Source organism: Alternaria triticimaculans (assembly GCF_023758025.1).
Source record: "Alternaria triticimaculans strain BMP 0046 chromosome Unknown scaffold_1, whole genome shotgun sequence".
In the NCBI taxonomy this organism is placed as follows: Eukaryota; Fungi; Ascomycota; class Dothideomycetes; order Pleosporales; family Pleosporaceae; genus Alternaria; species Alternaria triticimaculans.
In genome coordinates this window covers 1,714,762-1,729,058 of record NW_026055958.1, presented here as the reverse complement: position 1 = coordinate 1,729,058, position 14,297 = coordinate 1,714,762, and the positions used below count along the sequence as shown (strand labels likewise).

General features: G+C 53.0%; 5 protein-coding genes across 5 annotated transcripts; 1 reads left to right on the top strand and 4 right to left on the bottom strand.

The window, feature by feature from the left end:
* Positions 1-739: 739 nt before the first annotated feature.
* Positions 740-1,990, bottom strand: J4E78_000548 (uncharacterized protein; the record flags this gene model as incomplete). Its single annotated transcript, XM_049361211.1, has 3 exons — positions 740-1,521; positions 1,571-1,898; positions 1,952-1,990. 3 exons carry the CDS (start codon positions 1,988-1,990, stop codon positions 740-742), a joined length of 1,149 nt encoding a protein of 382 aa, XP_049226494.1.
* Positions 1,991-3,406: 1,416 nt separating this feature from the next.
* On the bottom strand, positions 3,407-4,384 carry J4E78_000547 (uncharacterized protein; the record flags this gene model as incomplete). Its single annotated transcript, XM_049361210.1, has 1 exon — positions 3,407-4,384. One exon carries the CDS (start codon positions 4,382-4,384, stop codon positions 3,407-3,409), a length of 978 nt encoding a protein of 325 aa, XP_049226493.1.
* A 410-nt stretch (positions 4,385-4,794) lies between these two features.
* On the top strand, positions 4,795-9,077 carry J4E78_000546 (uncharacterized protein; the record flags this gene model as incomplete). The annotated part of the gene is made up of 3 exons (XM_049361209.1): positions 4,795-4,842; positions 4,886-7,346; positions 7,393-9,077. The coding sequence occupies 3 exons, from the start codon at positions 4,795-4,797 to the stop codon at positions 9,075-9,077; spliced, it is 4,194 nt and encodes a 1,397-aa protein (XP_049226492.1).
* A 1,295-nt stretch (positions 9,078-10,372) lies between these two features.
* Positions 10,373-11,635, bottom strand: J4E78_000545 (uncharacterized protein; the record flags this gene model as incomplete). The annotated part of the gene is made up of 1 exon (XM_049361208.1): positions 10,373-11,635. The coding sequence occupies one exon, from the start codon at positions 11,633-11,635 to the stop codon at positions 10,373-10,375; it is 1,263 nt and encodes a 420-aa protein (XP_049226491.1).
* Positions 11,636-12,201: 566 nt separating this feature from the next.
* J4E78_000544 (uncharacterized protein) lies at positions 12,202-13,704 on the bottom strand (the record flags this gene model as incomplete). The annotated part of the gene is made up of 1 exon (XM_049361207.1): positions 12,202-13,704. The coding sequence occupies one exon, from the start codon at positions 13,702-13,704 to the stop codon at positions 12,202-12,204; it is 1,503 nt and encodes a 500-aa protein (XP_049226490.1).
* Positions 13,705-14,297: the final 593 nt, after the last annotated feature.

Below are 14,297 nucleotides of genomic sequence, written 5' to 3'. Positions count from 1 at the left end.
GGGGGGGGGGCATGTTGCGCCGCAGGTAGGCTGAGGTAGATATCCGGGGGAGCGATTGATCAAGTGGGAGTGGCTCAATGTATTGGAGCAAATGTAGCAATAAAGACCGCAAGAACATCGCAAGCATCTAATGAAGATTCAACGAAACCGAGAGTCGTTGTTGAGGTTGCAGTGTAGTGCTCCTTGTGGACACCTTACACCCCATAGCTGCAGCACCCTGATGACGTATCCACTCCTGTTCCGACGTGCACAGACCACTACCTCAGCTCGGATCAGACGGCTTCACCCAACACAGAGCCTCGTTCTTGTTGCAGTCGACGTTCACACAAGCTTTCTGATCGGCGTCTAATGCGAGGCTGGACTTGAGAATATTGGAGACAGTGCGAGGCTGGGGCCTAGGATTGGTGCATATCTAGTATCGACTTCGGACATGTCAACGCAGCCTGGTTCCCTACTCCAAGCGTACCTCAGGAGGCTCAGATTAGCATTGTTGTTAGCTGGTGGATACGAAAGCTTGGACTAAGTTCATATTTTATGTTGAGAAGTATATTCTTGATGGTATATATTGCTGCCGTTACATCGTTTACTCATACATCATGAAAAGAATAAATCGCAATATGCATGCATGCATGCAGCCCACCGTCCCCAAAAAAGGTATACTTGCGACCCAACGCCTTGCTGTGACATAAAACAAACAACCCCCAAAGATACAGGATTCATCATGGCGATTGCCAAATGCTCACCGATAGATCATCTCTTCCCTGAGAACACTCCTCGGCGGACTGGGTACGTGTGGCGCAGGGAGACTCAACCTTTTCGTTTCGACCTTGACCTCGCGCAGATCGATTTCTTGTTCCAGTTCGCCGACATCGTGGTATGTTCCCACGTGTTTGACCAGACTATCCACTGTCCGGCAAATCGCGTCGACGTCTCTGCCCTTGCTGCAGATTGTGCACGCATACTCGCCATCTGGGGTATGGCACTTGATGACGAAGCGCTGGGCAAGACGGAACTCGCGTGTGTCCATGATGTCGTGCTCATAGCCAGTTGTCTTGTCCCAGACGGTGACGGGTGTCCGTTTGCCTATCATCCAAAAGTCTTCGCTGGTCACGTCGAGGCGCACGCCGCATGCAGGACATGCGCAGCTGCCTCCCGGGGCGAAGGATGCTGCCAAAGGGTTTCCGGGCATGTATTGTAGATCGAGAGCGTACCGGCAGAAGAGTTGCTCGGGGCCATCCATGGGCATGATAGCACTAGGCGCGCGCTGCGAAGGGACGAGGGAGCACGGAGGCGATGCGGGGCGGGGTGGAGGTGGTGCGCCGACTTGCGAGCTTCCTAGTCGCTGTTGCGCTTCTTGTAGGGCGATCATGGAACCTTCTCTAGCCTGGTTTGAGGCGGCGATGAGTTTGGACATGTCGGCGCGAGTCAATTGGCGGTCGTTGTATAAGGCATCTTGGAGGACGTTTATAACGGTTTGTTGGAGGGAGATGATGTGCGCTTGTAGTTTGTTCTCGACAATGGCTGTGCGCGGGGTCAGTCTTGTACCAGTTCTCCAGCGCAATCCACTTACCATCGCCCTGGGCGAACCTGCTGCCCATTCTGCCATAACCTTGGTCATACATCCTCTGAACCATCATGCCATCCCTCTCAAAATTGTTTCCTACGTCGTCGCGCCCTCCACCGTTCTTCAGCCGATCGATCTCCTGTTGTCTACCGTCGGCTCTCTTCTGCGCCTCTTCGAACTGCTTCTTCAACTCCTTGATCTCGCCATCTTGCTTCGTGTCGCGCTGTTTCTGTCGATGCTGTTGGCGCTTGTCTGAGACGCGCTCCCATAGCCCCATAGACGCCGTGAACGTGCCGACAAGCGTGGACGCCAACGTGGCCACGATGAAGGTTTTCTGAGCCGCAGGTGTCAGATTTGCGATCAACAGTAAGCGCGGAGTAGGCATACCTTGAGTTTCTCCTCTTCGATCCATGATGCGTAATTCATTGTCGCGTTGGTGGTGTGAGCAAGTAGGCTCGTACGCCGCTTCGATATCGAACCGTGGAAAGGGCCGAGGAGATGGCGTGGTAAGGTTGCACGTTAGGAAGACGACACGTGCGTGCTTGACAGATTATGATTCCAACTCTTTCAATCTCGCGCAAGCAACTGCCTTTTCAGAAATCGATCATGCAACAAAGTGAAGTAGGAAAAGAAAAGCGCGGAGAGCAACCCCCTCCGCATTGCCAATGACGCACTCTGTCCTCCGCCCGTCCTGTAACACACGCGAGTCGAGCCCCCAAACGGCGCCCGACCTTAGATCAGCCGGGCATGGGAAATAGCGGCAGCTGATTGCACCAAATGTCGCGCAAATATCGGAATGGGCATGGGCGCAGTGCTCTGACCGCTGGTTTCACGATGTGTTGCGAGCCGCGCCAGCAAAGTGGATGCGCCATGTGCAGTGATGTCATGCCGCTAGCTGGATTGGCTTTAGCTGACATGCGGGAGATGAAGCCGGCGAGGACCGCAACCTTAATATAAGCATGGCGGCCACGAGACGCCTCGACGGAGTCGTATGAGGTTTGCAAGGAAGCCTCCAGGTTGCGGTTTCACATGCATCAAGTGAATATAGCGGCGAACCTTAGAGGTCACGTCTGCTTCAGCCGCTCCAACGCGTCGCACTCCCAATGGCACGTTGTGTGATCTTTTGTCGATATGCTCAACGGCTACGCATGAATATACTTAGGTACCTGCGCAGTATATGACATGAGATTGTCAGGGGTTTGTCCATTCCCGGCTGCCTGTCATCACCGACCCCTTTGTAAGCTGACTGCATTGCCTTCCCGCAGCCGAAAGCATGTTGGTATCAGCTACCCGGCGCCTGCCGAGGGTATCTTCAGTCCTTGTTTTGTTGTTGTACGCGACATGGGATTCTTCAGGTTTGGACGGTCCGATAAAGATGTCGATCTGATTCTGTACAAACACCATGTCAGTCCGTGTCGTTGATACGTCAAGGACATGACGTGAGCGTACGCCCAATGCAAGTCTACGGCGCGACGCCCAGGTTATGAAACAGCATCAACCTGGACGCACGCTTCACCGACTCTTTCGACAAGGTATCGTTTACTATTGGAAGTAACGTAACAAGCCCGGTTCTTCCAGAGCGTCAACATTTGCTAGCGAACATAAAGTCTGTTACGACACAGAAAGTAGTAAAAGCCAAAAGGGGACAAAACAAGGCGAGCATAGCGAATGAATACCTCGCTGTAACCTATGTATGCCGCGCGTCGACAAGCATTCCGTTTAGGAACGTCGTCAAGAGCACTATTGTCATTTGCTTCACTATTTGCTGGCAACGATCTCAATCGCGTACTGTGAACAGAGACGTCAAGAAAAACCCAAGCGCTAACATCGAGCAAGGTCTCGCTAGTAGCTGTCAACTTTAGAAAAGCTAGTCTTCAGCCACTCTGAGATGGTGTCAAACATGGCATCTTTTGCAGCTATCCTCGCTTTCTCCGCTTCGGGATCCTTAGCGGGAAAGCCTTCGAATGCATGTGGCTGGCCAAATACTTTATAGTATTGCACCCCCGGCGCCGACCAGCCTTCCTTGTTCGGAATCTTAGCCCTGCCGCCCGCAAGCTTCTCAGCCATGACTTCGACCTCGCGGCAGAACATGTCATGCTCAGCTCCGATGAGTAGAAGCGCCGGCGGCAACCTTTCTCTTGTAGCGAAATACATTGGACTCAAACGCACATCCTGCATGGAGGGCTTCCGGGCTTCATCCAGGTACAGATTCATGATGTCATCGAAGCTCTTTCCGATGAAGTCAGGGACTTGAGGATCTGGCCGAGTTGCCATCTTTGTATCGCTATCGGAGTCGAAGTCAACGGCAGGGTAGATGGATACGACACCCAGAATTTTGGACAGTAGCCTCGAGTCTTGGGCCGCGCCAAGGGTAAGATTACCTCCAGCTGAACTGCCGCAGAGGACGACTTTTGACTTGTCGATAGGCAATTCTGGATCATCAATCACGGCGAGCGTTTGAGCGATGACATCCTCATAGGCAGTGGGGAACTTGTTTTGGGGCGATTTGCCATAATCTATGCTGACTACGATACAGTTTGCATGATCAGCAAGATGTCGCGCCAGAACATCGTCGGCTGCGGGATAGTTGACGATGAAGCCACCACCGTGAGCTCTGATGACGAGGGGCAGCGGAGTCTGTTTGCCTTGGGAGTCTTTTGGTATGAATATACGGCAGCCATAAAGACTCGGCCGACAAGGATAGTTCTTGATATGATCTGGCTGAGTTGCAGGCGCTAGCCAGGGTGAGGTCCGGATATAGAGCGAGGTGTGAGCGATTGCTCGGATGCAGGCAAACTGAACGTGCGATAGCGCCCACATGTCGAGTTTTCAAACGCTCCTCGGGTGCCAACCTTCTTGCATCTGATAGAAATCAGTGAAGCTGGCTTGTAGGTGTTTGCCTGCGCCAGCTGGGCGAAAGCAAGGTGGGGTTGTCTGGGGGCCTTGTGCACATATCTGGCCTAGCTCATGGAGACGGCCACTAGTCCCAATGCAGCGAAAGCCGCGGAGATAGCAATGATGCGCCTGCCACGGATCAATAATCGAATGATGACAAAACGTCGCGGGGCAGCAGCAAACGCTACCCCACTCTCGAGTCTCATGGGTGGTGCAGTCGCGCGTGGCCGGCATCGGGCCATGCAGGACCTAGCATCATCTTTTGTCCATTTCGAAGTTTCGTTCCGTGCCTGTTGATGCCTTTGCGCCCCTGAGCTTCACCATCTATCGTCAACATGGCCACTCCCAAGATCAGTGGGCGGGGAATCCGCATCGCGATTGATGTATGTCTCACCATCGTGCGTACAACTGTAGCTGACAAGGCAGCGCGGCGGTACCTTCACAGACTGCGTAGGCAATCCCGGCACGGGCAAGATGGAAGATGACATTCTCATCAAGCTCCTCTCCGTCGACCCCTCCAACTACGATGACGCGCCGCTCGAAGGCATCCGCCGCCTCCTCTCCAAGTTCACCGGCACCGAGATCCCCCGTGGACAGCCGCTCGACACGTCCAAGATCGAGAGCATACGCATGGGCACCACCGTCGCCACCAACGCGCTGCTAGAGAGGAAGGGCGAGGACATTGCCATGGTGGTCACAAAGGGCTTCAAGGACTGTCTCGAGATTGGTAATCAGAGCAGGCCGAACATCTTCGCGCTGGATATCCGGAAGCCCGAGGTGCTGTACAAGAAGGTCGTCGAGATCGATGAGCGCGTCACCCTGGAAGACTACGCCGAAGATCCGGAGAGAAACCAGACACAGGCAAAGAGCATAGAAGAGGCCGGAGACAGCGCAGAACTGGTCAAGGGCTTGTCGGGCGAGACCGTGCGCATACTGCAACGACCACGGGAAGATGCGATAAGGAAGCAGTTGCAGGACGTCTACGATAGCGGACTGAAGAGCATCGCCGTCTGCTTGATGCACGGATACACATACCCCAACCACGAGGCGTTGGTGGGCAAGATCGCGAGGGACATCGGCTTTGAGCACGTCAGCTTGAGCCACGAGCTTATGCCCATGATCAAACTGGTTCCACGCGCTACCTCGGCCTGCGCAGACGCATACCTCACACCCGCGATCCGAAAATACATCGATGGGTTCTCCGAGGGTTTCGAAGGCGGTCTTGGCTCCAAGAGTGTGAAGCGCGAAGAGTTCTCCAAGGGCTCCAAGGGCGCTCGCTGCGAGTTCATGCAGTCGGACGGAGGCCTGGTAGACGTCGACATCTTCTCTGGCCTGAAAGCCATCCTATCTGGTCCTGCTGGAGGAGTGGTTGGCTATGCGCTCACGTCATACGACCCCGAAACCAAGATTCCCGTCATTGGCTTCGACATGGGCGGCACCAGCACAGACGTGAGCAGATACGGCGCGGGGCGCTACGACCACGTCTTCGAGACCACCACAGCTGGCGTTACTATACAGTCTCCACAGCTCGACATCAATACCGTCGCAGCAGGTGGTGGTTCGCGCCTGTTCTGGAGGAACGGACTGTTCGTCGTAGGCCCCGAGTCGGCAAGCGCACACCCTGGGCCCGCATGCTATCGCAAGGGTGGCCCACTCACCATTACAGACGCAAACTTGTTCCTTGGCCGCCTATTACCAGACTTCTTCCCTAAGATTTTCGGCAAGAATGAAGACGAAGGCCTTGACGCGCAAGCGAGCGAGAAACTGTTCAAGGAATTGGCTGAGCAGATCAACAAAGAGGTCGCAGGCGGTAATAAGGAGAAGGAGATGTCGCTGGACGATATCGCAAACGGATTCATCAAGATCGCTAATGAGACCATGACCCGACCGATTCGAAGTCTGACAGAAGCCCGTGGACACGATACAAGCAAGCACAGACTCGCCACATTTGGTGGTGCGGGTGGCCAGCACGCGGTCGCGATTGCCGAAGCACTTGGCATCTCGCAGATTCTGATCCATCGCTACTCATCAGTGTTATCAGCGTACGGCATGGCGTTAGCTGATGTTGTCGATGAGAGGCAGGAGCCAGAGTCTACAGTATGGTCGGACGAGAAGGATGTGAGAGAGTACTTGCAAAACAAGATGGCAGACCTCAAGAGCAAGTCAACAGCTACCCTTAGAGACCAGGGCTTTGACGAAGAGCATGTCCACTTCGAAGAGTACCTCAACCTGAGATATCGTGGAACAGAGTCGGCACTCATGATCATCAAGCCGACGAAGGAGGAGGCAGAGCAGGAGTACGACGGCGATGAATGGGCTTTTGGCAAGGCTTTCGTCAAGCAGCATGACCAGGAGTTTGGCTTTACTCTACCGGATCGCGACATCATTGTCGATGACGTACGAGCTCGCGGCATTGGCAAGACCTTTGAAGGTCTAGAGAAGAGTGTAGATCAGCAACTCAAGGAGATCAAACCAAAGGACCTCTCGGGAGACACAAAGCGCTACGATACCCGAAAAGTCTTCTTTGAAGGCGGCCGGCAAGATACCTCCGTCTATAAGCTCGAAGATTTGGAAGTGGGCGATCGTTTGAAGGGTCCGGCAATTATCGCAGATGGCACGCAGACCATCGTCGTGACGCCTGGTGCCACTGCTCTTGTCATCCATACTCATGTGGTGATTAACATTGGTGAGACGGAAGACCAAGATAAGCAGGTTGACACGAAAGAAGTCGACCCGATATTGCTAAGTATCTTTGCCCATCGGTTCATGGCTATTGCTGAGCAAATGGGCCGCGCGTTGCAGAAAACTAGTGTGTCAACGAACGTCAAAGAACGATTGGACTATTCCTGCGCACTGTTCGATGCGGATGGCGGACTAGTCGCTAATGGTAAGCTCATCGCTGGAGTAAACTGAATCAGCTAACGCCCGTGTAGCTCCTCATTTACCAGTGCATCTCGGAAGTATGTCAACCTGTGTCCGCAAACAAGCCGCCATTTGGAAGGGCAAGCTGAAGAAAGGCGATGTCCTTGTCTCTAATCACCCTATGTTCGGCGGTACCCATTTGCCAGACATCACTGTGATCACACCCGCGTTCAGTGGCGACAACATCATATTCTACGTCGCTTCCCGCGCGCATCATGCCGATATAGGCGGAATACTTCCTGGCTCCATGCCCCCTGCGTCAAAGGAGCTTTACCAGGAAGGTGCGGCCATCAAATCCGAGAAGCTGGTGTCAGAAGGACACTTCAACGAGAAGCGCATCACCGAGCTACTCTTTGATGAACCAGGCCAATATCCTGGCTGCTCGGGTACGAGATGTCTCAGTGACAACATCAATGATCTGAAGGCCCAGGTCGCCGCTAACCAAAAGGGTATTAACCTAATCAACACACTAATGTCGGACTATGGCGAGCGAGTCGTCAAGTTCTACATGACAAGCATACAAGCCAATGCGGAGCAGTCCGTTCGCGCGCTGCTAAAGGACGTATACAAGCGATTCGAGGGCCAAGATCTTAGCGCAGAGGACTTCATGGATGATGGTAGCCCAATACGATTGAAGGTCTCCATTGATCCCGAGAAGGGTGAAGCTGTCTTCGACTTCTCTGGTACCGGGCCTGAAGTGTACGGAAACATCAATGCACCAGAAGCCGTTACCTACTCAGCCATCATATACTGTCTGCGCTGTCTGATCAGCGAGGACATTCCATTGAACCAAGGCTGTCTCAAGCCTATTCACGTTCTCATCCCCAAGAAGTCGTTCCTCTCGCCGTCTGATAATGCCGCTGTTGTAGGTGGCAATGTTCTCACAAGTCAGCGCGTGACAGACGTCGTCCTCAAAGCATTCCGTGCTTGTGCTGCAAGCCAGGGAGATTGCAATAATCTCACGTTTGGATTTGGCGGTACAACATACGGACAAGGAGAAAAGAGCGGCGAACGCAAAGACACCAAGGGTTTTGGATATTACGAAACAATTGCAGGAGGATCTGGTGCAGGCTCGACTTGGAACGGCACCAACGGTGTTCATACGCACATGACCAATACCCGAATTACCGACTCCGAGGTCTTCGAGCGAAGATACCCCGTTCTGCTCCGTGAGTTCTCACTCAGGCAAGACAGTGCGGGTAAGGGTATGCATATCGGTGGTGAAGGCGTGATCCGCGACATCGAGTTTCGCATCCCCGTCCAAGTCAGCATACTCAGCGAACGCAGAGTGTACCATCCTTACGGTATGGAAGGAGGAGGGGACGCCGCATGCGGTCTGAACATCTGGGTGAAGAAGGTAGACAAGAAAGCCATCGACCAAAACTCTGACTCGAAGCGTCCAACGGAACCTGTGGAGGATGCTCACGCGCCTACCACTTCCCATGCCGTTGAAACTCTGCTTAAGAAGGATGCCGAGATCAGGAAGGAAGATGTGGAGTACAGATACATCAACATGGGTGCTAAGAACACAGCAGCCATGCGGCCTGGTGAAAGGATCATCGTTCACACGCCTGGTGGCGGTGGCTGGGGCAAAGAGGGCGAGCAAAGCAGGGTGCAGGATAAGATTGACCCGAAGGGAAGTTGGAAGGGTGGAAGTATAGCCGGAAGGCAGAGCACTGCGGAGGCTAGTGCGTAGACGACACCGTTGTATATTCTATGAATACTATAACGAACACATTCCACTTTGACGCACAGTCTGACGCACGTGGCTCACATTGCGGTGTCAACGAAAAGCGTCGCCCTCCTAGATACCTTCCTCAAACCACCGCCTAACTTCCGCCTCGCAGACTTCCCTCCAATCCTCGCCAGCCCCACCTTCCCTCCGATGCGCCTTCGCCCACCCCTTCGCAATTCTATCCACCACATCCTCTCTCCTACCCTTCCACCGCGGAAAAAACCGCATATTATCTGCCTCAAACTCCTTCACAGCATCCACAGGTACGGGCCATGTCTTCCCGAAATTAATCCCGTTATCCAGTATGATATCACGCGCTGTGATGCCATACATGGGCCTGTCCGCCATAGCCCCTGGCAGCAGATGCGTAAGATCTATCCGCCTATACACCATGGAAATATACATGGCAGTCGCAAGGAAGTACTCTAGCGGATCATGATTCTTCTTCGAGCTGGTGGGATACTTGAAGTCGGCGAAACTGATAGCGACATGGATGTGTGGGTGTTTTCTGCAGAAACGTGCTATTTCAACGAGGTCATCCCACTTGACCGGGCTGATCCAGCGTTTTCTCAAGATAGGTATGGTATCTTCCAACTTTTCGTAGTGTAGTGAGAAGTTTATCGAAGCCTGCTGCTTTGGTGTGCAGCGTGCTAGGGTAGGTGCGAGCGACGAGGCGTGGTCTACGAGAACATCGTTGTAGCGGAGTTCCAAGTCGGCTGTTTCGCTGTGGAGTTGGCGGCATACGTTTTTGAGTTGGTTGAAGGCGTGGGGCTGCGGATTGTGCTGATGTGGCTGTTTGCATGATCGTTGGTGGGGAGATCTGGGCAGGAGGGATACATGTCTGGAAGGAGCAGTTAATGCAAGCTCGAATATATGGTTGCGGAGTTCGCCTGGTAGACCTAGTAGGGAGAGTGCTGGGTACGATGCTGGCGTCTTTTCAGGGCTCTTTGCGGACGCGCTGGTTTTGGCTTTCGCTTTCTTTGTTGCGTGATCTTTGGGAATTTCTTGTCCATCATACTCGGAGTAAATTCTTTTGCGTGTATTCCAGACCATCTTTGCAGCGGGTTTACTGAGATGTAAGACTTGTGAGGAGAGAGCTGAAGTATACCCTACTCTGATTGTATCGCGACACGAAGATTAATCCAGAATGTCGTAGCATTAACATTTATATTACTCTAGTAGGTATGAGAACACCATAGATACGAAAGTCGTTATGCGAAAAGTTTAGATACAAGCATATCGAGGCCCTTGATGCCTCACTTGCTCTCAACAATCATACCATCACTCTTCCTTGCATTCGCAAAGTTCTTACTCTCATAGAACGCAATCATATCCTTCCATCCTTTCTCCCATTCTTCCTTCATCCACCCATGCTCTGCAATCCATAGCTTCTCATGCACTACTTTCAACGAGCCATCGCCCTCTCCCTCGGTGGGGAAGAAGCCGCCCCATTGCCTTTCCAACTTCGTTCCCGGATACGCGCCCTCAGGACCGAATTGCCAGTTCAGGAATGCTTGCTCGGCCATCAAGCAGTTGTAATTATCTGTCTTGACATAGTTCTGAAGCAGCCGAGCGTGCATGCGCGAGGAGGGTGTGAAAACCATTGAACCGACATTGATGTTGGGGTGTTTAGCATCGAGGTCTTGCGCGACGCCAGCGAAGATATAAGGTTCGCATACCGGGCCGTCCTCCAGAAAGTCATCGAGATGCAGCTTCTCCGGTATGCATTCTTGTATGGGCGCAAGCTCAAACATCTCGTCCATGTTCGACAGCGGAAAAGCATCTGCATCCAAGAAGAGGATGCGTTCAAACTCCGTCTCTTTCCACATGTTGAGTTTGGCAAAGAGGTCTTTCCATCGGTCTTCTACGCCGTCGACATTGCACTCCCAATGAAGAGGTGGAAGCTCGCGGACTAGCGCGCCAGCACCTCTGAGCAAGGCGCGTTGTTCGTCTGTGACATATTCGGCTACGAAGACGATAAATGGGTGCTTTTTACTACGTGTGCGGGATGACCAAAGCAGGCGGTAGATGAGCGAATGGATGGCGAGGAAATATGGGTCCTTCAGGGAAGGATTGCGAGTAGCGAGAAAAGTTGCATACGCATACCCTCTCGAACCATTGGGATTGTAGTTGCGAGGCTTCTGTGCCAGGTACTTTTGGAGCACTGAAGTGGGGAGCTCGAGTTGGAGTTCATCTTGAAAATTGTATTTCGTTCCGGGTACGTGTTCCGTACTAAACGGTGGCGAGGCTCCCGCAAAGGAAGGTTCCGGGTGAAGGCCTGAAGCGGAATGTGCGTTGGCTAAACTGGACGGCCGAATACCGTCTAGTACGCCCTTCTCTCCGACTGCGGATGCATCGTCATGGTTGGAGACACGGTGCCCGTCAGATGGCAGGATCTCGATCCCGTCGATGTGCCCGTCTCCATGCGCATATGAGAAACCATATCGGTGTTGTGCAACAAGGTATACGGTTCCGAGACAGGCAAGTGTCGCTAGGGTAATGTTGTGTCGCCGTCGCATATTGTGTACGGAAGTACAGTTCAAGGGTTTCGCGATGGACCTTTAGTCAGGTCTAGATGCAACCTTCGTGAAAAGGAGGGGGGAACTTCACATGCGCATTTGGTCAAACTGCTAGGGCGCCGAGCCGTGTCGTAGTCCAGCCGACAATGAGGTGCATGTCGCCTGAATGGAACAGTGACACTGACGACGACCTGTTGATCCTGATCAAAGTCCCAACACAATTGAGAGCAAGGGTCGAGTTAATCACGCACGGTGATGTCGCCAATTCCGGGTGCTGCCGTCAGCATGATCGGCAGGCGGGCAAGGACCACCAGTCCATGCCGAGCAAGTACCCCATGGGGCGCCGCTTCGGAGCAATCTCCACTTTGGAACACCAATAAACATTTGCACCAACATGATAATGCATCTTACCCGTTTAGCACCTGCAGTAGCGCCGTGACGGGTTGCCCCTGGCGTGCCAACATCACATGAAGCCGAGCCAAAAGTGTCTAGAGGAGTCGATAGTCGGCCAGCGCATTGCGATGACACAAACGAAGATTTGTGGATGAAGGCTATTTCAATTTCTTCTAACGTACAGAATAGCTGCGCTGGTGTTTTGGAGGGGAGACTTGTGGCTGGATGGTGCATCTGTAAAGCCAATTTGCCAACTTGACGCTGGGCTCATCGACTAGTTTCGTGACAACCTCGGCTGCATACAGCGTAATGGGTAGGATAATTAGCTGCGATAGCCAAAATGCTGGCTCGAGCCCCATGGGCCCCCCCTTGGGAAGCGGGAACTTGTCGACCCATCCTGGAAGACCGTCCTGGTGGAATGGTCTTGAAAGCCCAACCGCGGCATAAATTCGGTCTCCTATTGTCCAGATGACTAGGCCATGAACTAGGTACAGCGCGAATGAGATGCGCGCGAGGTACTGGCAAAACCCGGTTTCGAAGAAGCGCTTCAGCCATGGCAGTCGTGGAATCGACGCTACGGCTAAGAACGCAGCCCAGAAGAGGTAGAACCATTTGGCGTCAAAGACAGCCTGGGGCTTGAGATGCGACAGCCATATCCATCCGGGAGACTTTGAGATGAGTACTGTGCGATCAATATCGGGTGCATCGAATGCCGGTACACCGCCGAGGTAAAGTGCAGCGATGAACAGATGGAAGAAGATGAGCTCTTTGAACCCAGCCAGCGCACCGAGGAATCGTGGAAGCTGGTCTTGCTCGGCAAGCAGATCAAGGTCGCAGAGGAGCATTCCAGATATAAACAATGCTCCGTAGAAGCCGTCTACCACGTACAGGAAGTAGAAGGCCAGAGCCACCTGGCACATGAGGCGAGCATTGCGTGTGCATCTGGAAAGAGCGGAGAGTGCGGTGTAGACGATAATGGATCCTTTGAACTCAATCGGAATTGACCAGGAATGAGGGTGGTAGGGCTCCGTGAATTCGTAAATGTTCGTAGAGAAGACGAAGCTGTAGTTCTTGAAGGTTCGATACCAGCTGACAACATCCTCGCGGAACGTAGGTTCCATATTGCGCATATCGACAGATATTCCACTCCAATGGCGGAACGACATCCACGCAAAGGTGACGACGATGATAGGAAGGTATAGTCGAAGCCAGCGGCGGAAAAGGGCAGAGCCGACGGTGTTCGACGCACTTGAGATCTGGCCCTCATGGATTTGTTGTAGGCTTTTGAGCGAAAGGACGTATCCTGAGATGACGAAAAAGATAGCCACTGCGAAGTGACCACCTGAGAATATGAGTCGAAAGAATGGGAATGCTGCCGAGTAGTATTTTCCATCGTATCCAAATGAGGTTTCGAATGCTTGATTGCCCTTGCCGCCATGAGACCAAAGTTGATTATGGTGCAGGTACACCAAGAACGCCGCAAAGCCCCTTAGGCCGTCCAGCCATGCTGTTGGTCTGGCAGGCTTGCTCTTCGTGATAGAGCGTAAGCTCAAAAACTCAGGACGCACTGCGTTGAGACTCAATTTTGTTGTTCGTACTGGTTTCCATATGGTCGGCGAGAGTTTGACCTCTTCAAGGCAGCCTTTGTCGAGCAAGCCCTGGTGTGTGGCTGGCATAGCTGAATCCGAAGCGGTAGCAGAAGTGATGGCGACTGTGGTTTCGATCGAATGTAAAGATCAATATCTAAGAATCCCACAAACGCTTGGTACAGGAGCGAATGGTGCGGGTGCCGCGCGAGGCTAGAGAACGCGTAGTTTTCTGACGGGAGCTATGGCTTTAGCTTACCTCAACCGAGGCAGCATGTGTGGTTCACAACGGTAAGTTTAATAAAGCGATCGTCCAGGTCGAGCCGATCATGCAAGCGGGGAATGATGAACTTGGCATGATACCCTAGAAGGATCCGAGGTTGCACCATCTTGTGAAGTCAACAGCCCACGAATCAAGACAGTTTGATATCATAGACAATACAGTTGGACCGTTCCTGATGAGAGACGTCCGGTGCGGGGCTTGAGTGGGGATACTACCGTTTGTGTCGACGCCTCCGACCATGTTGCAAGGATCATCGAGAGAAGCTTTAGCCTAGGCGTCTTGACCCAACATCGCCGCCGCAACGCTGCAGGCGGCTCCTTAGCCATGCGACGCACATGCGCTATTGGACTCCCGTCACGAGGCTGGTCCTGCATTCAACATTTGTACCGATGTACCGAGG